Source organism: Felis catus, chromosome F1 (assembly GCF_018350175.1).
Source record: "Felis catus isolate Fca126 chromosome F1, F.catus_Fca126_mat1.0, whole genome shotgun sequence".
In the NCBI taxonomy this organism is placed as follows: Eukaryota; Metazoa; Chordata; class Mammalia; order Carnivora; family Felidae; genus Felis; species Felis catus.
This window is the reverse complement of record NC_058384.1, coordinates 20,087,675-20,111,596: the sequence shown is the minus strand read 5'-3', so window position 1 is coordinate 20,111,596 and position 23,922 is coordinate 20,087,675. Positions and strand designations below refer to the sequence as shown.

At 42.1% G+C, this 23,922-nt stretch overlaps 1 protein-coding gene across 14 annotated transcripts in view; it reads right to left on the bottom strand.

Moving 5' to 3' along the window:
- The window catches only part of RASAL2 (RAS protein activator like 2), a 362,968-nt gene that overhangs the window by 14,354 nt on the left and 324,692 nt on the right, over positions 1–23,922 (bottom strand). For 12 of the 14 annotated variants that reach the window (XM_045048593.1, XM_003999225.6, XM_045048591.1 and 9 more), the window contains 8 exons: positions 20,056–20,200; positions 19,151–19,387; positions 17,320–17,521; positions 15,000–15,199; positions 13,359–14,220; positions 5,495–5,629; positions 3,594–3,796; positions 1,562–1,649 (listed from right to left, as the gene is read on the bottom strand). In XM_045048593.1, coding sequence (XP_044904528.1) covers positions 1,562–1,649; positions 3,594–3,796; positions 5,495–5,629; positions 13,359–14,220; positions 15,000–15,199; positions 17,320–17,521; positions 19,151–19,387; positions 20,056–20,200 — 2,072 coding nt within the window. The remainder of the gene's footprint in view (positions 1–1,561; positions 1,650–3,593; positions 3,797–5,494; positions 5,630–13,358; positions 14,221–14,999; positions 15,200–17,319; positions 17,522–19,150; positions 19,388–20,055; positions 20,201–23,922) is intronic. The other 2 variants (XM_003999226.6, XM_045048588.1) reach the window with 1 other exon arrangement.

Sequence of the window (23,922 nt, the reverse complement as noted above, 5' to 3'; positions counted from 1 at the left end):
CTCTGCTAAAGACTGACACAGTTTTAGACCAGCTGGAATTATGAAAATGATCTGTTTTATCTCATCAGAACCAAAATCTCTCCTGGTGTGGTTATTAATAGAGCTCTTCCTGGATTATTTTGTCACACTGAAAATCCAAAACTGAAAACTTATTAACAGTAGTTTGCCTGACTAAACGGCCTTCTGTATCCAGGCTGTTTCTCTGAAGGCTCTGGGATGAATTTGTATAGTATGCATGGCAAAACGGCCTTGTCTCTACTACCCTTCCCTCACCCACCTTGGGGACACCTAGAGAGGTTAAAAAAAAAAAAAAAAAAGGACCAAGCCAGATAATTACAGCAGACCTTTCTTCTGATTCTTATGAGGTCCAAATATCCAGAAACTACAGAGTCCAAACTACCCCAAGAAATCGGCTGACAAGTGTAGCAAGGCTCACATTGGCCTCCAAGCTGCGTGTGGAGCATGGGGTCCAGGAAGTCTCCTTTCAGGGCTCTGCTTTCAGCCCCACTCCCAACTCCTTTGAAAAATAAACCCCATGCCACATGAATCCTGTTAGGAAACTAGACAGAGGGTGTTAAGTGCATGCTTAAGAATCCCCAGGGCTCTCACATAGACGCCCCCTGGCTGATATGCAGAGAAGGGAATAGAACGTGAAGTCCTTGCTCCCATTTTTATTTCATAGCTTAGGGATAGGATGAGGTCGTTAAGGATGAAAAATGCAAACCCATGTGGGTTGGCCGTCTTCAGGAAGGCGATACCCTCTGTGGTTAGACCATCCGCTATCAGAACCGCACCTGTCTTTTGTTATCCGTTTGGCTCTAAGAAATACAACCATATTGTGCATTGATGAAATGAAATGAAATCATCAGTGTTTCCTGCCTCTTGGATTTTGCTCTGATCACTGGTGTGCCCCTGTGAGGTGCTCTTGGCAGTCATCAGGCCATTAGAGTCACAGGTGTACGTCACAGTGAGCGGAGGCCCAGGTTCTGATTTCATCAGGACTAAGAGGCTCTCTAAGCACAGCGCCAACAAAGAAGGGCAGCCAAGCAAATCCCAAGCATCGCTGCCAAACCCTGAATTGAAAGAGCAGCAAGGAAAGGTACCTTCCACGACCCTGTCCTTCCCCTACAGTTCCACTGGGACGTGGGGCTAGAGGTCGATGGCACAGTGGACGTGACTAACAAGACCGTGAACATCACAGCCAAGCAATGGTCAGTGGAGGTCACAAGCCAGACACATGCAGTGTGCTTTTCACAGTTACCCCCTCGGAGAATGCCCTCCTTTCCACAAGGAAAGGAGTAGACCCCATCATGCACTAGGTTGAGATCTGTCAAGCAACTGCACTAAGCACGCTAATACTTTGCTGGGTCGACACACTTGTCACCAGTAAAAGAAAGGAAAAGGAATACTTAGGAACTCTTAATCTTTAAAAGGTAATGCGGAGCACTTTCCAATGACCCATTTTCCAGTACGTGCCTTGGCGTTTCCAAAAGGTCAGAAGTCAGGAGACTCAACAGTTACCACAAACAAGTCCTTTACACTAGATTCAAGGTCTGCTTACCTGTGCATCAATTATTTTTTGCTTTGCATCAATAACGGCTTGCATCTCAGCGTGGTCCTTCTTCAGTTCCTCTTCCACAGCCATGAGCCTAGAATGTGCAGCGAGGAGACATGGACGTCAGAGAGAAGCCAGCTAACGTAGGGCGCAAGAAACCCACACTCAGCGGAGTCCAGATTCCATTCCTTCCCAGTAAGAGGCCCGTAATCACACTTGCTTTCTTCTCTCCCGCCTTGGAAGAAGACATTCAGGGCTGACTTCTCTCCCTGTGACCAGATCCGTGAATTTTCACCTCCTCTGGAACAGTATCATCATTTCTTCCCTTTCCTCTGCTGGATCCTTCCCCCAGCACAGATTATTTCATCGCAAACTTTCAAACCAACCAACAAAAAGCTAACAACCCTCTCTTAATCTCAAGTTCCCCTGTAACAGCTGTCCCTTCTCTCCCCTGCTCCGCATAGTTTCTCAAAGAGTGTGCGATGCTCAGTAGGCCGACTTTCTCTCTCGAACGCCACTCACACCTTAACCCACTGACGCTCAACTCCATGAAACTGCTCCAAGACTGATAATTCCCTCCAGGCTTGTGAAACAACAAACCTTTTCTGTCTTTGATTTGATTGACCTCTCCGCAGCACTGGGCAGTACTGAAGCACAGTGGTTAGGAGCGTGGGCTCTGGACCCTGACTGCCTGGCTTCAAATCCTGGTTGCCCTGCTAAATGACCTTGGGCAAGTGCCTTAACGGATTTGGTGCCTGTTCCTTTATGTGTAAAATGAAAATAATATCTGCCTCAGAGGCTGGCATTCAATACATTTTTATTAACTGATTAAGCCAATTATTATTTATAAAGTGCTTAAGAAGAGTGCCTGGGGGCACATGGGTGGCTCAGTTGGTTAAGCGTCTGACTTCGTCTCAGGTCATGATCTCGTGGTTCGTGGGTTCGAGCCCCACATCGGGCTCTGTTCTGACAGCTCAGAGCCTGGAGCCTGCTTGAGATTCTGTGTCGCCCTCTCTCTCTGTGCCTCCTCCCTGCTTGTGCTCTGTCTCTCTCTGTCTCTCTCAAGATAAATAGACATTAAAAAAAAAAAAAAAAAGGGACAGCCGGGTGGCTCAGTCGGTTAAGTGTCTGACTTTGGCTCAAGTCATGATCTCACGGTTTGTGGGTTCGAGCCCCGCGTCTGGCTCTGTGCTGACAGCTCAGAGCCTGGAGCCTGCTTCAGATTCTGTCTCTCTCTCTCTCTCTCTCTCTCTCTCTCTCTCTGTCCCTCCCCTGACTGTGGTCTCTCTCTCTCTCTCTCTCTCTCTTAAAAATAAACAGACATTGGGGCGCCTGGGTGGCGCAGTCGGTTAAGCGTTCGACTTCAGCTCAGGTCACGATCTCGCGGTCCGTGAGTTCGAGCCCCGCGTCAGGCTCTGGGCTGATGGCTCGGAGCCTGGAGCCTGTTTCCGATTCTGTGTCTCCCTCTCTCTCTGCCCCTCCCCCGTTCATGCTCTGTCTCTCTCTGTCCCAAAAATAAATAAAAAACGTTGAAAAAAATTAAAAAAAAAAATAAACAGACATTAAAAATACTAAAAATGTAAGACAAACAAAAAAAAGAAGAGTGCCTGGCCCGCGGTAGGTGCTTCGTGTTGGGTACAACCGACCCCTCCCCTCCATGTCCCTGGACATCCTTGGCACCGTCTCTTAGTTCTCTGGCCCCAAAGATACCCAGCGACACCCCCTTCCATGTCTCTGGACTCGGGAAAAACTAAGTCACTCTTGGACATTGAGTCGCTCCATTTCCATTTTTTCTTTCCTAATTGTTACGACGAAAGAGAGGCAGACTACCTCTGTCTTCAAAGGACGTGTACTAAGGCCTCACGCTCGGCAAACTTGAAGAGACACAGTCATTGGTCACATTTGTCCCAAGCACCGCGGGGCACGGGGGGGAGCGCAAGTGGCTTTCGCTGCCACTGCTCCAGGACTCTTTGGGTCAGCGTCCCCGGCCGTTTGTGCCCCCAAGCGGCCCACACCCTCCACCCGGCGACCGCCCGACCTGCTGATGATGCTTTTCATCTGGCTGTCCTTCTCCTCCTGCTGCCTGCGCAGGCGCTCCTCGCTGTCCTCCAACCGCGCCTTGTACTCCAGCAGCAGCTTCTGCATCTGCTGCTCCTGCACCAGCAAGCGGCGCTCATACTCCTCCAGCCGCCGGCTGGACACTCGCAGGCGCTCCTTCAGCTTCGTGATTTCCTGCTCGTACTGGCGCAGGGAAGAGGCGCCAAACACACGGAGGGAAAGACTGCAGTTAACACAGGTTTTAGAAAGCAACGTAGCCGGACGCTGTCTGGGCTGCCACTCCCCGGGGCCGCGAGTCCTCTTTCAAATGATCAAAAGGCGCAACTGGGAAAGGCGCTCTGTCCTCCCTTCCCCTAGCGTCACATTTTGCATCTTCACTTGGCACCTCAGATCTACACATTTATGTATCTCTTTCCACATTAAACTACCGGTTGCTACAAGCCACGTCCAATCTGTAACAAATGGGGGCAGGAGAAAAAAAAAAAGAACCAGTACATAGAAGCCTGACGAATCACTTAAAATAAGCCAAACGCCGGCTGTCTACCAGAGGAGCGGTTTCTGGATCACCACCTGCACCCTAGGACCTCCGACATAGCCTGGCTCAGCAGACCGTCATGTCTTCACTCTACCAGAATCAGCCCTTCAGAGAACAGGCAACATTTCTACAACGTTAACGCTACTGAATCAATAAACAGAATCTGAAATAGCAAAGTAAGCTGTTGCCGCTCTCTCGCCGACTGTCGGAGTATAAAATATTCAGGTCACAAGCACTAAGCCAAAGGCCTACACACTCTCCAGGGCTGACGAATACTGAATCTTGGCCCATTTTCATGATGTGGTTCATCTGCTCAATTTGGTACTGCTTCCTGGAACTCGTTTGTCTGTTTTCTCACTAAAGCTTTATATAAATTTATGTAAACTAAAGCTTTATATTACAAACTATCATTCAATTGGTTACATGGCCCCTTTCTATACTGATATTGCAGTGGCTGGGGTCTGAGTATACTGGAACGGCACATCTCCAGGTGAAGTGAGACGCATAGGATGTCTCGTATATGGTCGACTTCAATTCATGATAAATCCCTACGGTGCTGTGTAAGATGCAATCTATTTTCACATAATATCAATTTAATGGATGACCAAGCAGTTAGCTTCTGCTTACCCAACCCCACCATCCTAAACTGTATTTGTTAATCCAGAGGTCAAAGATGACAGTTTTAATGACAGTATGAAAAGGGAGACTGCATCAATAAGCATATTTTAGGATTCTGTGTGTGATTTTCGGATTTTAACATCATGCTGATAAGTAACTAGTTGTGTGGTTGTTAATGAAATGAGAGAATGCCACACAAGGTGTCAAGGTTCTTGACCCCTTCTTCCCGTGTCAACTTTTCCTCAAAACAAAACAGAAATCATAGATAATGTCCGCTTAAAAATCAATATAAAACTGGAAGTTCTTTATCCAGAAAAAGCAAAAAGAAGAAGAAGAAGAAGAAAAAAAAAGACAAAATCATTAACAAGACACGGAAAGGAAGTCTGGTCCAAGGGTAATTTTGGCCTTGGTTGAAGACTAGCAACAGGTTTATAGAAACACTAAATATTCACCTACAATGATAAGAAATGAACAGTAGAATGTTTTGCAAACTAAGGTAACCTACATAAAAGGAAAATGAGATCTCCCACCCCAGGCTGCCGGACATTTGCTGCAGATTTTCACACACAGACACTACTGAACTGTCATACAGATACGGATATGATGGATAACATAAGATATGGAGTTGACACTGTTGGGGGTGAAGAGCTCAAGTTCGTGGCTAGACGACCCCTCGGATGGGCTCTCACCGTGGGGCCAGCAAGTTAGTAAAGATGGGCGAGTTCTACCTTCTCAGCATGCTTGGATTCATCTTGATTTTGCTCAGTTTCTTCCACATCCTCTTCATACTGTCCATTGTTCAGAACCCAGGCTGCTGTCCTCTCTACTGGGGACATTGTGGCGGAGTCCACAGGTGACTGAACCTGCATCAGAAACACTTATTAGCATCTCCCCAAACAGCTCGTCCACTAGTTAGGTTTCACAAAGGGAGTTCTTCTTGGAGGTCATAACAGTGATCTAATAAATGCTCTCAGTTCTAAGTAATATTTTATTAATGACAGGGCTGGAGGTGAAGAATGAGAATATCCCCTTGTAGAAGAATACACTATTCTGAATAGAAATTCCTATGCATCACATCCAAGAAAAGAGAGCCACAGCCTTAAAATTGCTCATTACTTGGGGCGCCTGGGTGGCGCAGTCGGTTAAGTGTCCGACTTCAGCCAGGTCACGATCTCCCGGTCCGTGAGTTCGAGCCCCGCGTCGGGCTCTGGGCTGATGGCTCGGAGCCTGGAGCCTGTTTCCGATTCTGTGTCTCCCTCTCTCTCTGCCCCTCCCCTGTTCATGCTCTGTCTCTCTCTGTCCCAAAAATAAATAAACGTTGAAAAAAAAAAATTAAAAAAAAAAATTGCTCATTACTCCAGTGGTTCAATTACCAATGAAATTACAATGAAGACAGAATGAGAGAAAAAGCACGACTCAATGGTTGGCTGCTCAGCTGAGGAAATGGCTGTTCAGCCCAGAGACGAACAAACTCACAAGGTAGGTACCCATTTATGTATCAGAATGCCAAATCCTTAATTTTCACATTAATCATTTAGAGAAAGAGAAAAAACAAGTGATGTTGGTCATTTTTACAGAGTGTGGACTTCTTAATGAGTTAACACCACTCAGAAGTCTATATTTTAGACCAGACAGTTTCTTGAAGAGTACAGGATCAAAACAACAGATATTGGATTCATTTAAGAGATATTTCAATCCAGTTAGGATAGCCAGATAAAGTGCCCTTTTCCAATACTGATATACTAGAGTGACAGGAATTCTGGTCTTAAGTAGCTACTCTGCCATTTAAACAGTCCCTTAATCTCTTCAATACTCTTTTCTTAATCTCACCGATTAGATATTACCACCATCACCACCACCACCCATCCTAGTATCTCATAGGGAGTTGTAGGGATTGAGTCATATAATGTATGTGAAAGTTCTTTGCAAACTACAGAGTACTACAGAGCTTGGATATTATCATATTGATGTTTAGAAAACTAGCATTGGATATTACAATTTATATTAGCTTACTTAACATTAGTACTTTCTCTACAATGCTAGAAATATAAAACGAATTCTTTTTCTCCAGTATGCTTGAGAGAGAAAGAGAACAAGGGAGGCAGGAAGGGAGAGAGAGAGATAGTGCGGGAACAAAGCACCGTATGTGAGCCAGCTCTGTATGGGAGAGAAAATTCCCTTCAGTTATGGGATTATGGAGCATTGGTCCTCAAAATAGAAACCTATTTTAATTCTAAAAAGGCTATCTACCTTAAGATTATCTTTATGTCATTCTGAAATAGAATCCAGTTAAACTCTAAATCGACAGCTATTTTAAAAGAAGGGGTATTTTGATGACTTTGCAATTTAGAAAGACTAGATGAAAAATACTGGCTGCAGAGACTAAAAGGTTATCAAAGACAGGTTGGGATAAACTGCAAAATACACAAAACAAGTAATATCAGGGTGTTTCTTAAAGGTTTGAAGCAGAACCTGGTCTGGCTGATTTACAAAGAGATTACAGATATACATCAGTAAAAAGCGGCATCACGCCTGATGCACACATAGGCAGTTGTTAATGGACTTCGAGCTAGAAGTTCCTCCTTTAAAATCAATTTCTCCACTGTGTCAAGGAGCATGTAAACACGTCTCCATCTCCACTCTGGTATGTAGGTTATGTTTCTTATACTTCATTCATTTATCACTTTATTATTTTTGTCATAACATTTCACTGACATATTATTAATTATCTTTTTAAAAAGACCTTTTCCAGTTAGCTAAGTCCTTATGCTAAACAATAATATCAGTAAAATCATGACTTTGAGGTTATATATTTATAAATATTTATTAATATTGATAGTCATATATTTTTCTAATATGTGTTAAAATAATTAATTACACGAGTAATTAAACAGACATCTTGCATACTTAAATAATTTTGAGCATCACACTTTAGAAATACTGGCCTATAGGAGAGAGGACAGAGTATCATCTATAGTGGAAGGTAGTAATTATCCACATGAAAAATTATTATAAGAAGCAAATGAGTCCGCATGGAAAAGCATTTTGTAAATGGCAAGATACTTTACACACACATGCACACACACACACTAGTTCTCCCCCTACTGGACTTTAAAAGCAGAGCACAATAAACTGCTTCACCATTGGCAGAGAAAAATAGTTTTACAAGAGGTTTAGGGTTTTTTTTTTTTGATATATATACACCTGAAAGGCAAAAGAATGCGGTTATGGGTTTGAAAAAATTAATAGAAAGCCAATATTTAAAGGAGACAAATGCCTTTTTAATTTCATGATCTTATCACTTTAGCACTTTAGCTGCTTTTCTGTGAAACCAGGGTTTTCTATTCAATAGCAGTTTGAGATACAGCAGGTACTAAAACTAATAACAACTTTACTGTTTGGAATTTATTACTTCAAGGCAGCTAATTCAATAGCTTCCCGTTTTATCTAGTTAACAAGATGTTGCTTGAATGAACTTTCTTTCCCTGTAATTTGTTATGGGCTATCTATTTATTGGGTGCCTATACATGCACACTAAAGATATTCCTACAACACACTAAGGAGCCATCTCAGCCCCTAAAAGGGTGTTAAAACAACGACTCCTTAGCACAGTCTAGGCTTTGACTAGCTGTAAAACAAGCTTGGCTCTTCCACTGGTGATGGTGGCAGCTACCATATCTTCAGAAAGACTAAGAACGTCCAATGAATTTTAAGAGATTGTATGATGGGAATGCGCATTTGGGTCTATTCCTATTGTACTGGTTAATTCTGATTCTCAACCACTTCCCAATATATCCAAGCACTCTGCATAGCAGTAGGTGGTCAATAAGTGTTGAAAAGAATATTAACTATTCCTTGCATTCATGGTAAAACATTTAAAAAATTATAAAGAACAGAAAAGTAATATTGAACACATCAAAAATAGAGGTGGTTTTTTGGTTTCTTTATTTTAAAAACTATATACCGTCTCTTACATTTTTTCCTATTGGTCTCGTGTGCGCTGGTCGTGTTTCCCAATTAGATCATCAATCCTTGAGGCAGGGTACCGTATTATATATAGCATTCTTTGAATGGTAGTGGCTATGTAATTGCATAATAGATGCTCAATAAAATATTATTCACTTACGAATACTCTGGTTCTCTTTAGAATTCATTACTAAAGTATAATGTATTATTAAGAGAAAGCTAATGTATGTATGTCTTTTCCTCTAATCCTTTGGAAGCGCATCAAAGGCTTTTTGTTCAATGATTGTTGCATCTCCTTTACAAGCTGGCCAAGATAGCAAAATTTATTACCTCTAGTTTATAGTCAAAGAGATTGGGAAAAGATGTTGGTAAGGGCTTCAAATCCCCTTTTGCTTTAGCTATAGCCTTAGGAAGAGTATTTGTATCCACTGACTTTCAACAGCGGATCGTTAAAGAAAATGAAGGATGAAAAAGACAAAAAGAAAAGCAACAGATTTCCTACCACGACTGTCTCCCCTTTGAGATAAAGCTGTATAGGGTTTCTCTGGGAAAAATACCAATGCTTTAGGGCAAAAGGGCCTGAGATGGCAGTTTCTCCGAGCCTATAATTAGTCATAGCCTGGCTATGCTGAGGACAATGGACAGGCCAGTTCCCTGTCCCTTGCTGGTATTTACTAGATATAAATAAGATGCGTTGGTTTCAGCTTCTCCAAAGTCTGCACCAGTCAGGTTCAGTCAGGTTCTCATAATGAATAGCACTTCTGCGGTCTACACCAAAGAAAGGGCTGACTAAACAAGTATACTCTGAGGGTTCTTGAAGAGGTTGGTTAGGAGAGGGTTCAACATATCTGAATGTGAAAGCTGGAGCATCATTCCAACAGGCTTGTCAGATACCTATTTTAAAAGTCTCTTCTGGGGCGCCTGGGTGGCTCAGTCGGTTAAGCGTCCGACTTCAGCCAGGTCACGATCTCGCGGTCCGTGAGTTCGAGCCCCGCGTCGGGCTCTGGGCTGATGGCTCAGAGCCTGGAGCCTGTTTCCGATTCTGTGTCTCCCTCTCTCTCTGCCCCTCCCCTGTTCATGCTCTGTCTCTCTCTGTCTCAAAAATAAATAAAAACGTTAAAAAAAAAATTAAAAAAAAAAAAGTCTCTTCTGGGGCGCCTGGGTGGCGCAGTCGGTTAAGCGTCCGACTTCAGCCAGGTCACGATCTCGCGGTCCGTGAGTTCGAGCCCCGCGTCGGGCTCTGGGCTGATGGCTCGGAGCCTGGAGCCTGTTTCCGATTCTGTGTCTCCCTCTCTCTCTGCCCCTCCCCCGTTCATGCTCTGTCTCTCTCTGTCCCAAAAAAAAAAAAAAAAAAAAAAAAAAAAAACGTTGAAAAAAAAAAAAGTCTCTTCAAATTTGAATTTTTGAGGTTATGTAACACGCTACATCTGAACACATACATTATACATACAGTCTATTATACACAGGGAGTACACGATACATGGAAAACAAAACGGACAGGGAAATGAGAGGGGGGAATCCAAAGAGAGGCTGAGAAGGGTCAAAAACAATTGACGGCAGCTTCCCGAAAAAAAGAAATCTCTTCTCTGTAGATTGTTCCACTAGGATTTTGTTCCCTTCCTACTCAGTACGTACACGGAGAAGACCAGAGCTAGTAAGCCTGCCAACAATGGCCACTCCTTTGTGCTCAGATACAGATGGAATTTGCATGGGACAAAGCCGCTGATAATTACACACGCCTACAGAACAATCCCCACAAAGAAATCCTCTGGTTTTTGGGAGAGAAGAATTCCCCAACACAATTTGCAATTACAATATGTAAAGGAATTTGCCAAAAATGCGCTGATTATGTAGAAATTCAGAGGCTTCACGGGAGAGGAGAAAAGCAACAAACGGAAAGATAAGGGATAGAAAATAACAACGTAAGTTTGAAAGAATAAACCATCTGCATAGAAAGAGTGTAGAAAAACCAGAAACTTGAGCAATAAAAATACGGTGACTTATGCTTTAACTGATAACGACGGTGGCACTACCAGCGAAGGCATAAACAGAGGTGAATATTTAAAGCCGTGTGAGGCCACTTCATGGCGTCTGTGCCTCATGTGCCAATATAACACAGGCATACCCCAGTTCATTCATGGCTGTGGTACAAAACGTTTTTAAGTTGGTTGTTGGGAGACCATATCCATTTCCTACCTCCCATCTACCCAAAACAGCCTTCTCTTCACCCAGAGAAACTGTACTAACTGCTTGTGTGACAGGTGCTACATTTTCTTATACCTGAGTATTATAAGTGATACCTGGTTCCAGATGATCACTCAGAAGGCTATTTAATTTAAAATATTTATAAACCATCAGTCTGAGTCACACACCCTGAGAACTGAGGACTATATCAAATAGGGGAAGGGGTTAGCATTCCTTTTTTCTGTCCAGGGCTGGGCCCGAGCCCGCTTTTGAAAAGCAGGTTGGAGGGCCCGTTCCGTTGTCCTGTCCCTCTCTGCCAATCTGAGATTCTTCTCGTGTTCAGGGCCCCCCTGCTGCACTTAGACCCCTGCGTGGATGTCTGCCTCCACCCAGCACTCCATCTCCAAAATTCCTTATCTTCCTTTTCTCCTCTCAGTAAACACTTCATTTCTCTGAAAGTGGTTGGCCTCAACTAGAAGCTAGCATAAAAGCAACGTGTGGAAAAGACCACAATAAGGTAAGAAGGACTGCCTTCCAACAAACAGATTAAGAGAATATATATGACATAATTTGACATACATATGAAAGATATAGCGACACATGAGCATTTTCATTGTATCTACTCTTCTTTCCTTCTCTTTAGATGAAAATGCTTATTAAATCAAACGAATTGGTGAAATTTGGGGAAATATAAGCCAAATAAAAATGAAAAAATTAAGACTGAAGGAAAACTTTATTTCTCTGGAAAGAAGGACCTACCGGGAGGCTCTGCCTAGGAGGCTGGATGCGGGAAGCAACTTAAGTTAGTCGTACTTTTCAACTCTTCCTTTACCTCTGTATCCCAGGATTCTGTCAATGTTCTAATTTTGTTATTTTTTTTAAACAGTAACGATCAAGCTAGGGGCAAGGGCTCTGATCACAGCAGAGTAGCAGCAGAAACAGCCAAATCAGTAAATGCCTACCTATAAAGAGCAAATATATTAAAAAGATACATTGGGGTTTTATGGCAGTCTCCTCTGACCAGTGGTTTTGCTGACAAAAGGATGTGGCATAGAACTCTTCCAATCACAAAGCTCCCTAGTACTCATATAGTATGATCAGGTTTCAAAGAAAGGTCAGCAAATACAAAGGAGAAAAATCTTTTTTAGATGAAAGATTAAATATATACTTACACATGATTTCCTCAGGTTATTAGTTTGTTTCAAAAAGCAAAATATGTATTGGTGCCTGAAAATGTATTAGGTAGGGAAGACACGAGTGATCAAATTCTCGGGAAAACTTTTTATTTGTCAAGAAAGAAGCCCAGAAGTCTTAAGACTGGGTGTGACACTAGCTGGGCTTACCCCTGCAAATAGAAATAGAAGGGATTTGGAAATGTTTACAGCACTGTCAACCGCCTGTGTTTCTATCTTTTTACCTCTCTCCTTTACCTTGTCTTTATAGGTGCTCAGTTGTTTATTTTTCTAGTCATTTCCAGGAAAAGGCACAGGGGACTTATTATTTCCAGAGGGAGGTGGGGGATGGAATAGAGAGCAGTTACATTAAATGTTTGACTCGGAACGCGAAAGTTTATTCTGGAAACTGTAGGGGAAAAAATTGAGGATGAAGGGTCTGGATTCCCAAAATATATTATGGTTCATCTGGCCTATAGGTTTCACAGTGTATGTGTTCTAATTATTCATGCAACACCGATCTGTTCCCAGTGCACACATAGGTAGTGGCTCAGCTGCTTGAAGGGAAGAGAAAGCTCTTTGTGTGGTTGATAGTCTCCTGAGGGTAATGAGTCAAGCTACTTTCTGCAGCCTCACCTAAGCAGAAGCCTCCCAGACCTTGCATTTCCTCTCTCCATCTAACAGTTGGAGAAAATGGGGCTCCTGGGTGGCTCAGTCGGTTAAGGGTCCGACACCGGCTGAGGTCATGATCTCACAGTTCGTGAGTTCAAGCCCTACATCAGGGCTCCACACTTATGGTACAGAGCCTGCTTGGATTCTCTCTCTCCCTCTCTCTCTGCCCATCTCCCACGTGTGCCTTCTCTCTCTCTCAACATAAATAAACTTTAAAAAAAGCTGCAGAAAATAGAGGCGTCTGGGTGTCTCAGTGGCTCAGTCATTGAAGCGTCCGACTCTTGATTTTGGCTCAGGTCGTGACCTCACAAGTTGGTGGGATCAAGTTCTGTGCTGGGCTCTGTGCTGACAGTGTGCAGCCTGCTTGGGATTCTCTCTCTCCTTCTCTGGTCCTTTTTGCACACACGCGCGCGCGCGCGCGCACACACACACACGCATTCTCTTTCAAGATAAATAAACAAGCACTAAAAAAAAGTTGCAGAACATATTTTTAAGTGGAAATGTTGCTAGAAATTGGATTTCCTAATGATTTATATACAAAGAACCAGGGAAGCAGTTGGATAAGTGGAAGCCACACCCCTCCAGCTCTCCCCCCTACCTGCTGTGTTTGTTGTCTCTGGATCGCTCTCACTTTGGGAACAGGGCTCTCTCTGGAGGAGGAAGACTGCTGCCGGGACCGGCTCCCATTCTGCACAGGTTCGGCCATGAGGGCTGCAGAGGCCACCGACATGCTCCCCGTGCTACGTAAGGAAGCACTATGTGGCAGGGATGGCGGGGCTTTGGCTCGGGCACCTAACCCAGCCTGGTCCATTTTCCGGATCTGGGCCTGCCCGGTACTATTCTGCCGTGGCAGAGCAAGAGGTATGTGTCTGTCTGGCACAGTATGCCGCCTGGAGAAATCCTCGCTCTGGGTGCTGCGTTTGGTGAAATCTTCCATGCTGCTATTGCTGGGCCCGCTGAGTTTGAAATCCTCACTGTTACTTTGGCTTCTGGAACTGGCAGTGCTTAGGTTCTCCAAACTGGAATCCACAGAGGCCTTTGGCATTGCCGGAATTGGGTTATTGAGGTGATAGACAGGGTTCTGGAATGACAAGGGCTGGAGGCTGCCTGGCTGGTTCAAGGCCGGGTGCAGGGGCCTTCGCACTTGGGGTGCGCTCTGGGGAGTGCTCTGGGTTTCCCGCAGTTGTTTGATGCTGGCCACCTGGGTTATGGAAAGCTGGCTTCCAGTTAAGCGCATAGGCACATCGAGCATGACAGGTGCATGCTCCACTTGAGCAGCGTGAGTGTCCTGAAGGTCCATGAGGGAGATGCTCCGACCGTTAGGAAGGCTACTTTCCTTCTCATCCTTTTCAGAGTAAGTCATGCTCTGGGAGGACGCTTGCTGCACCAGCAGTAATGTTTTCCCTCTGAAGTAGCTATCAGTGTTGTCCTGGCTTGGAGATTTTAGTTTATGCAAATCACTGTGGAAAAGGAGAGGACCCTTAATTACTCCTGGGGCAAATTCAAAACAGTTTTTTCAACCCAGGCATATGAATATTCCAAAGGCTCACAGTCCCAATGTGGATACTTACATTGGTTTCTAAACCCAGATTTCATCGTTACAATTCTTTAAAATCCAACATTTTTAGTTTCTCTCCAAAGGTGGGGAATAACGCTGTGCTTACCTCCTCATCATTGTCTTCAGTTTCTGCTAGAATTCTAGTCCTATCCTAGTTAGGCTTTAAACCCTCCCAAAAATTCTGATTCACAGTTAATTGCTTCTGTCTAAACCTTCAAGAGGAGGAAGCAGGGCTGAGGTACAACCAAAGGATCACTGCTAAAGGCCCAAGTCTTGCCAATCCAGAAAAGAGGGTCAGTGTGAGCATCAACGTTGTATCTGCCTATCCGGCTGACACCGCCAGCCATAAAGTGATTTTAACGGAGGTTCTCCAGAGTTTTGAGTGCTACAATATATGGAAATAGAAATTTCAAAGCCCTTAATCTTCCATTAAGCCGGACCTAGATTTTTAAACAATGTTTGCTGAACATATTATAACTCTACAGTATCACTGTAGAAAATAAGAATCCTAGATCCTGTGTATTATTAGGACAAACAATTGGATTTATCTCAGGTCAGATGTTTTTTCCAACTGATCATGACTTTCAAGTTATAAATTCAACAAATAAATAGATTTCTGCCAAGTCTCTAAACATCACCTCTCTCTGAGACAACAGTTTATTTAAATTCTCTGTTTCATACCTGTCAGTGGGGTCTTCGAATATTTTCTGCAGCCCAGAGGAGAGGCTTCCACTGACATTTGGACTGGAGTTATGCTCAGTGAAGCGTCTTAGTTGCTGTTGTATTGGTGTAGGATTAGTCAGAGACTTGGTAATATCAGCAAGAACTCGAGGGAGAGGTCCCAATTTTGCCACGGTCGCCTGTAGGAAGGAATTTTCACCCTAATTGGATAATAAGCATTGCGACATCCACCAAGGATTGTTTTTGGGACAACGATGCCCATTGATGGAGGGGTGTAGGTTGGAGGGAAGGGTAGGTGTTTGCATATGGGAGTGGCAGGTTCATAATGCATTGTTATGGAGCAGCAGAACCATGGCGTCGAGATGAATGGAGGAGGCGAAACAAGGTGCAGCAGACATCGAGGAAAGAAAGGAAATAGAAATTAGGATTATGCAAATAAAAATTAAAAGACATGCTCAAAACAACCAAACTATTGCCATTCCAACTAAAATAGGCATGCAAAGCAAACTAAATCTTTGGAAGGCTAGTAGATCAAGGTGGGGGAGGGTAGGGGAAGAACCAAACACCTTCTAACCAAAGGACTTCGAGACCAGAGGATCGGCTAGTGTGATGAAACTTCCAAAGAAAAGGCATCATGTGAGAAAAGAAATGCATGCCAACATACAGGAAGGTGTTGCATTCAGGGGTCTGGAGCACTTCAGGGAACACAGATGATATACTGCCATCTACTATCCCATTTCCTTTAGGGAACTCTGACCTATTATCAACTGGGTTTGCATCAGCAAGACAATCTTTTTTTAAACAGCAAAAGCAGGTAAACTCTGTGAGATATGTCTAGATTTACCCCTGGTTCCCAGGACTAAACACAGATTAAAAAGGACAAAGCATGTTTACATAGCAAAGCCTGTTGAAAGGACCTCAGCCCAAAATCAACCAGGCCTATTTCACAAGATTACTGTATCCGCATCCCACCGATGCAGTTATTCAACAAAGAGTAGCTTCTTAGTATTGGATTTATCCATCTCAATCATTTTTTTCTTTGGGTGAGTTCTTATTCTTATGGAGTCCTTTGGGAGCCTTCAACTCTAGGGCAGTTCTACAAGACTGCCTCTGGGTCTCCTTTGTCTTCTCAACAACCAAGTCTCTTCAACTCTGCTCCAATGGGTAGAATGGGCACTCAAACGCCACCTCAAGAATAGCCTTTACCTGCTCAACTTTCTTGAGCCATGATTTGTATTCAAGGAATTTACCTCAGCATAGCTGCAACTCAAAATCTAGCTAGTACTCCTACAAGTGAAGAAGGGGCCCTCAAGAATAAGAGTTTACTATTTTACAAATGGTAGGACACCCTACCATTTACATTGCCTCAGGAAAGTGGTCTTTATTAATAGGTTTTACTCCCCTCCCCCATTTTATCGGTACAACATTTTTAAGGATAATAGGAAAGTGGAGGAAAACAAATACATTCTTATCACAAAAAAATAACTTTGCTTTTGAAGTTATTCTAACATACCACCACACCTATTTATGAAGTACCTGTAGCAAACAAAAACATCAATAAATAATTATTGTGATAAACCTAGCCAGAGTCTAAGACTACTTTCCATTATAAATTTGATTCCTCTTTGAAAAATTCCAGAAGGAAGCAAATGATTGGCATGGTATGTATTTAGTTACTAATATGGTATATAACAAGATTCTTAGCTTATACTCAGAAAATAAATGATTAAAAATAGTATTTTCTGTTTTTAAAATTCACATCTGTAGAGAAAGAAAACATCGGGATTTTCAGATCCCATGCAACTCCGTAGTACTAATAGTTACATTGAACCCTCTGACTTGCAGAATTAAAAAAAAAAAAAATTACATGAGTTAAACCACTTAAACATAATAGTCTCAATATTTTTCCAAGTCCACACTTTTGTTAGGATTATTATGAGGTTTTATCTCATCCTGCTTATACATGAATAAACCTGCGTATGGCAATATTTGATGTTAGTTTCCAGGCAAGGTTTTAGACATGCTATATATAATGTTATATACATATATGTATGTATTTATAGAAATATATACTCCATTAATTCAGCTAATTTCTTAAAAATATATGTGAATAATCTCATGGCTTTCTAGAAGTTCCTGGTTTGGAGGGCACGTATTGGATGCAGAATTGATAGCTATTTACTCCCAGACTTCTAGCACAAAAGGTCGTTTTCGACTAGCAGGAAGCGTGAAGGCTGTCACTCTGTGGATACTTTCCAGAATCTAGGTACATTAACGTTCTCTATCTCCCATCTCCCATTATGCTTCCAGCCTACTTTACCTTATCAAGTTGGGAAACTACTTCCCACAGTAAGGAATGCAAAACTGAAAGCTCTCGGCCCAGATCAATGTAACCATCAAAGCCTGGCGTGTTCGAGATGGTGTCCGGATTAGAGATCTCCAAAAGAAAGCGCTTCATTCCACCCCATTCATGTTCTAAAAAATCATTCATGAATGCCATATATTCTTCTTTGTTACCAAATCTGAAGTAGAGGGAGAGAAAATGAGAAAGGACATATTCAGGAAAAGAGATGTCTGAGTTGACTTTACACTGAGCTTTAACTTTTTTATTTTTATTTTGGGGAGGTAAGTGACTAATTTATAATCTGCTAAGTGATAAATGCTAAAACATACTTTCCTAATACTGATGTAACAATCAAATACTTTGCATAGCCTTCTAGTCTCTGTTGGCGAAAGCTAACTCTCTTTTTTCTGGTATCTAGAGCTCTCTGTAAATAACCTTCGTTTGCCTACCACATGCTCATCAGTACAAACCTTCAATATTGCTAGCTTCTTCAGAGTCTCCCAGATATATGCCGCTTCTCCAAGCCTGTGTGCGCTACATGCTATTTATTTTTGCTAGAGAAGAACCTCTCTTCTTTGCCCATCTAAATTCTAGGTATCTTCAGCCCAGAAAATTTCAAAATAAGCTAGAAGTAATTTTTAGCAGAATTAGCTCAAATATGGGTAAATATGTCTATTTCTGTGCTGCTGTAAATATAGGGTACACAAAGTTAAAATAGTACACTTCCAAAAAGCCAATATTTACACTAGAAAACAATCTGTCTCATTGAAGTTCCACTGTCTTCCTTCAATACGCCGCTAATAGAGAATCTTGTCTTTTTTGGAAACAATGAAAAGTGGCAAGAAAAGAGTGTGAGTGGACACACTCTACCACCCAAACATAGCTGCTGTTTACATGTGAGTGCATTTCCTCCCCAGTGGTTTTCTAACTCCCTTTTAAAAAAATTTTAAACCTATATAAAAGTTGAAAGAATATACAACAAACAACCATATGCCATTCCTCTACATTAACCCACTGCTAACATTTTGCCAAGTTTGCTTTCACTTTCTCTCTACATACTTTTTTTTTTTTTTTTGCTGAACCATTTTAAACTAAGTTGCAGACATAAACTCTAAATACGTTAGCACTCATTTCTTCAGAATAAGGAACATCTCTTACATAAACCAATGCTATTATCACGCTAAAACTTTTAAATCATCTTATATATAGTCCACATTTAATTGTCCCCAAAATGACTTATAGATTTTTTTTTTCCCAGTTCAGATCCAGTTAAGATTCAAGCATTGCAGTCTTTTAAAATCTAGAATAGTCCCTCTCGATCTTTTCAATTTTTCATGACATTGACTTTTTTCTTTGAAGGGGCCAGGCCAATTGTCTTAGATAATGTAACTACTGAGTTTGTCAGATGGTTTCTCCTAACCTTTTATACTTTAGTTTTTGTATTAACATATTTCTGGAATAACAGCATATGTATCTTCTAGTATCCTTTTTCTTTTTTGCTCAAGTTTTGAATAGCACTTTCCATATAGTATAATTGTATCTGCATCATTTTCCGTATTATTGGACATTTTTGGTGAACACTGTAGTGGCTGCAAATATTCTACTGAATGCATGTACCAAAGGTTACTGAACCATTCCTCTGTAAAGTGAATATTAAGCTGTTTCTTCTTTCTTCTATGTTGAATATCACTATAACGAAAATCTTGTAATACAAGTGATGAGGCTCCCCACCCCCATCCAAATTTTAGGTGTCACGTATTTTTTTTTAAACAATGTTTTTAAAAGTGCTTACAGCAGTGACACCTACTTGGCAAAGTTAGCCAGGTTCTGAATGACCTTGGCAATTAGAGTCAGAGTCCGAGACGTGCGGTCATCAGGATACTCCTGCATCAGGTTGAAAAGACTGGGAGACATAATGGCTGGGCACAGAAAACGCAGAAATAACGAGGCACTGATGAGCCGCTCGCTGATGTCCTGCTTGCCACGGTTCAGGCACTGCTGCTTCCATGACGCAAACACTTCTTTCAACTCACGAGGGAAAACACTGGGGAAGGAAAAAAGATCAAAACCTCGAAATACAAAAGTACCATAACCCAAGAAGACACAAGTGATCCCATCTGGCCCAACACACCTGCTCTAGAGCCAGGCTAAGAGGAGAGCCTAGTGGAGAGAATTCTGCCTGATTCATGGCTTCGAGTTGGTAGAAAATTCACGGAAGCCCAGATGGAGACTGGAAACCCACAGCCATAAAACTCAGGGATTAGTGCAAATTTAGTTTTGCAACGTAGGAAAATGGCATGAGGCTCCTGACTGAACCATCTGGTTTAATAGAGCTTACCATAATCTCTCTAAAGAGCGTTCTTCAAAACTTCCAGAATCTCACCAATTGCAGGGGTTGGAGCGATGATCAAAAATCATTAACACAACTGTCTAACACTGGTAAACACTTCAGAAAGCCATTGAAATACTTTGGGAATTAGAGGACGTGGTGCTCCTATTCTGGGGAAATATTATATTTATGTAGATAGTTCACAGGTGCTTCTGCTTACAGGGGACGTTTGGACTTCAGAGGGGACTATATTACGGAAACCTTCCATCTTCCCCCTAAGCCCTTTCTCTGGGTGGGAGATACTACAGTTGACACTGTGATGACTTTTACATGGAAAAACTGAAGTTCCACGAGCAGAGGCTGAGGCACTGACACCTGCTCACCAGTACGAGTTGATGATCTTGCAGAAAGCCAGCTCACAGCACATTTTCAGGTTGCTCTGATGCTCTATCAGTTCACTAGAGGAACACCTGCTGGGCTCCACCTCACAGTTCTCATCTGACTCGTACAGAGCTTTGATGAACTCCCCTGTTTGAAGAGAGAAGGTGACAGGTAGTGTAACTATGAACAGCGTCTTCCTGAACAGAATAAAAGGATTTAGGATTTCTGTCCTAAAATGTATAACGGGAATTTCTTTCTGAGACCTGACATGGAGGGCATGAAGGATTGTTGCTGCTTTAGACCCCCAAGGGTTACCACCTCCCATATATGATGTTTATCTTCCTCATCTTGGAAGCAGAAAAACTGCAATCGCTAACCTCACCATCGTGGTATTTATAAAAATAATAATAATGATCCTACTTTCAACAACGATACAGCTTTAAATCTTTTACCTGAAACCACAAATTCTTTATTTTTGAGGTGGGGGGGGCAGAGAGAGAGGGAGACACAGAATCTGAAGCAGGATCCAGGCTCTGATGTCAGCACAGAGGCTGACGCGGGGCTCGAACTCACGGACCGCGAGATCATGACCTGAGCCAAAGTCAGAGGCTTAACGTCCGACTGAGCCACCCAAGTGCTCCACAAATATATTTAATTAGCAGGAACTCGTTATTTGTTATAAGGCTGCTCTACCAGGATGAATAATGTTGTTATTATTTTAGAAGAAAAAAGAACCCACGCTTGACTGAATACCCACCTAAGGTGTTAGTGCTAATGCTGGTGTCAAACATAGATTTGAGTAAGGGTCTCTAGGCTTACCTCTTGTAAAGGGGATAGTCATTCAACACAGTAGAAAAAATGTAGCAGACATTTCTTCATAGAAGCTTAGAAGCACTGTTTATATGTCCCATCCTCTATAGGATGTAGATTGTTCGTTCCCTGAACGAACAAATCCTTTCCTTACTTGTTTATCCTCCACTATACACCATACCTTGTGTATGTTCTAGTGTTCTGTGTTTCACAATGTTTTGTGCTCTTTGTTCACATGTCTGTCTCATGTTCACACCTCTAGGATAAATACCCTTGGAGGTCAGGGCCAGCTTCTATTCATGTTTGAATCTCCAGCCTACCAAATAGCTCTCAAAGCATTGCAGATGTTCAATAAATATTTATCAGAAATGATAGCATGTATTCTTGTTTTTTTTGATGTTTGTTTATTTTCGAGAGAGAAAGAGTGTGAGCAGGGGAGGGGCAAGAGGAGAGGGAGACAGAGGATCCGAAGAGGGCCTGGCACTGACAGCAGTGAGCCCGATGTGGGGCTCAAACTCATGAACTGCAAGATCATGAGCAGAGCCAAAGTCTGACACTCAACCGACTGAGCCACCCAGACACCCTTATTCTTGGGTTTTTACAGGTCTTTATGACAAAGGAGTAGATCTTGCAAAGATCCTTTCAAATCTGCTCATATCATTCAAAGTTCAGGCTAGTTATAATAGATTTCATGGACATGAACAAAAACTTCTGCAAAATTAATTAGCAGTAGCATCATGAGGAGTATTTTCTATCAAAAGGGTAAGTAGTGAGGCAAGTGAAGATTTAAAAAGTAGCTATAATAGAGGATGGGAAATGATATTTGGAAGAAAATGTTTGGAGAATAGGAAATTAGTAGATGGAAAAGTAAAGGCTTTGGAATCAGACAGACCTAAGGTCAAATCACTTAATTACTGGGGAGCCTTGAGAAGTCATTTAACTAAAAGTCTGAGTTTCAGCTGCCTTATTAATAAAATGGCGTCAATAACTCCCACCCTTACAGATCTGTGGCGAGGATCAGAAATAATGCATGAATAGAAAAGTATCCAATATGGTGCATGGCACTTAGTAGGGGCTCTAGACATGCAATTTAAAAATAATTTTTCATAAAATGAAAACACCCAAAAATATTTATAAATTCTCACAAGATTTGTGTATGACATGTTCTCAATGTCCCCTATACTATGTGCTTCCACACAATTTACCTCATTTAAAGAACACCTAAATTTGCTCTACTACAAAGCTGTAATCATCCAGACAGTATGGTATTGACACAAAAACAGACACATAGACCAATGGAATAGAGAACCCAGAATTGGACCCACAAATGGGTGGCCAACTAATTTTAGACAAAACAGGAAAGAGTATCGAATGGGAAAAAGACAGTCATTAGCAAATGGTGCTGGGAGAACTGGATAGCAACATGCAGAAGAATGAAACTAGACCACTTTCTTACACCATACACAAAAATAAACTCAAAATGGACGAAAGAGCTAAATGTGAGACAGGAAACCATCAAAACACTAGAGGAGAAAACAGGAAACAACCACTTTGACCTCAGCTGCAGCAATTTCTTGCTTGACACGTTTCCAAAGGCAAGGGAAATAAAAGCAAAAATTAACTACTGGGACCTCATCAAGATAAAAAGCTTCTGCACTGCAAAGGAAACAATCAACAAAACTAAAAGGCAACCGATGGAATGGGAAAAGATATTTGCAAATGACATATCGGATAAAGGGTTAATATCCAAAATCTATAAAGAATTTACCAAACTCAACACCCGAAAAACAAATAATCCAGTGAAGAAATGGGCAGAAGACACGAATAGACAGTTTTCTAAAGAAAACATCTAGATGGCCAACAGACACATGAAAAGATGCCCAACATCACTTATCATCAGGGAAATACAAATCAAAACCACACTGAGATACCACCTCACACCCGTCAGAATGGCTAACATTAACAACTCAGGCAACAACAGATGCTGGCGAGGATGTGGAGAAACGGGAACCCTCTTGCACTGTTGGTGGGAATGCAAACTGGTGCAGCCGCTCTGGAAAAGTGTGGAGGTTCCTTAAAAAATGAAAATAGATCTACCCTATGACCCAGCAATAGCACTGCTAGGAATTTACCTGAAGGATACAGGAGTGCTGATGCATAGGGGCATATGTACCCCAATGTTTACAGCAGTGCTTTCAACAGTAGCCAAATTCTGGAAAGAGCCTAAATGTCCATCAACTGATGAAAGGATAAAGATGACGTGGTTTAGATGTACAATGGAATACTACTTGGCAATGAGAAAGAATGAAATCCTGCCATTTGCAGCAACATGGATGGAACGGGAGAGTATTATGTTAAGTGAGGTAAGTCAGTCAGAGAAAGACAGATATCGTATGTTTTCACTCATATGTGGAACTTGAGAAACTTAACAGAAGACCATGGGGGAAGGGAAGGGGAAAAAAATAGTTTCAAACAGAGAGGGTGGGAGGCAAGCCATAAGAGACTCTTAAATACAGAGAACAATCTGACAGTTGGGAGGTGGGAGAGAGGGGAAAATGGGTGATGGGCATTGAAGAGGGCACTTGTTGGGATGAGCACTGAGGGTTTTACGTAAGTGTTGAATCACGGGAATCTACCCCCAAAACCAAGAGCACACTATATACACTGTATGTTAGCCAAGCTGACAATAAATTATATTAAAAAAGAGCAGCTAAATTTAAAACTAAGTCATCAATGTCAAATATTCCGCATAAAAGTTGGCACACCTCTAAATTTATACCATTAATATTCTGTTTAGTGAGTTCTTTAAGGCTATATCTAGTTTAGGGAAACAATACTAATATTAATGAATCATTGATAAACTTTAAGAATTATTTTTTACTCTCCAAGAAAAGAGCCAAATAAATAATACAAGGGTCCAGAAGTAAATCAGTTGTCTAGGGGTGCCTGGGTGGCTCAGTTGGTTGAGCGTCTGATCCTCAGTTTCAGCTCAGGTCATGATCTCACATTTCATGAGTTCGAGCCCCACATCGGGCCCTAAGCTCACATCACGGAGCCTG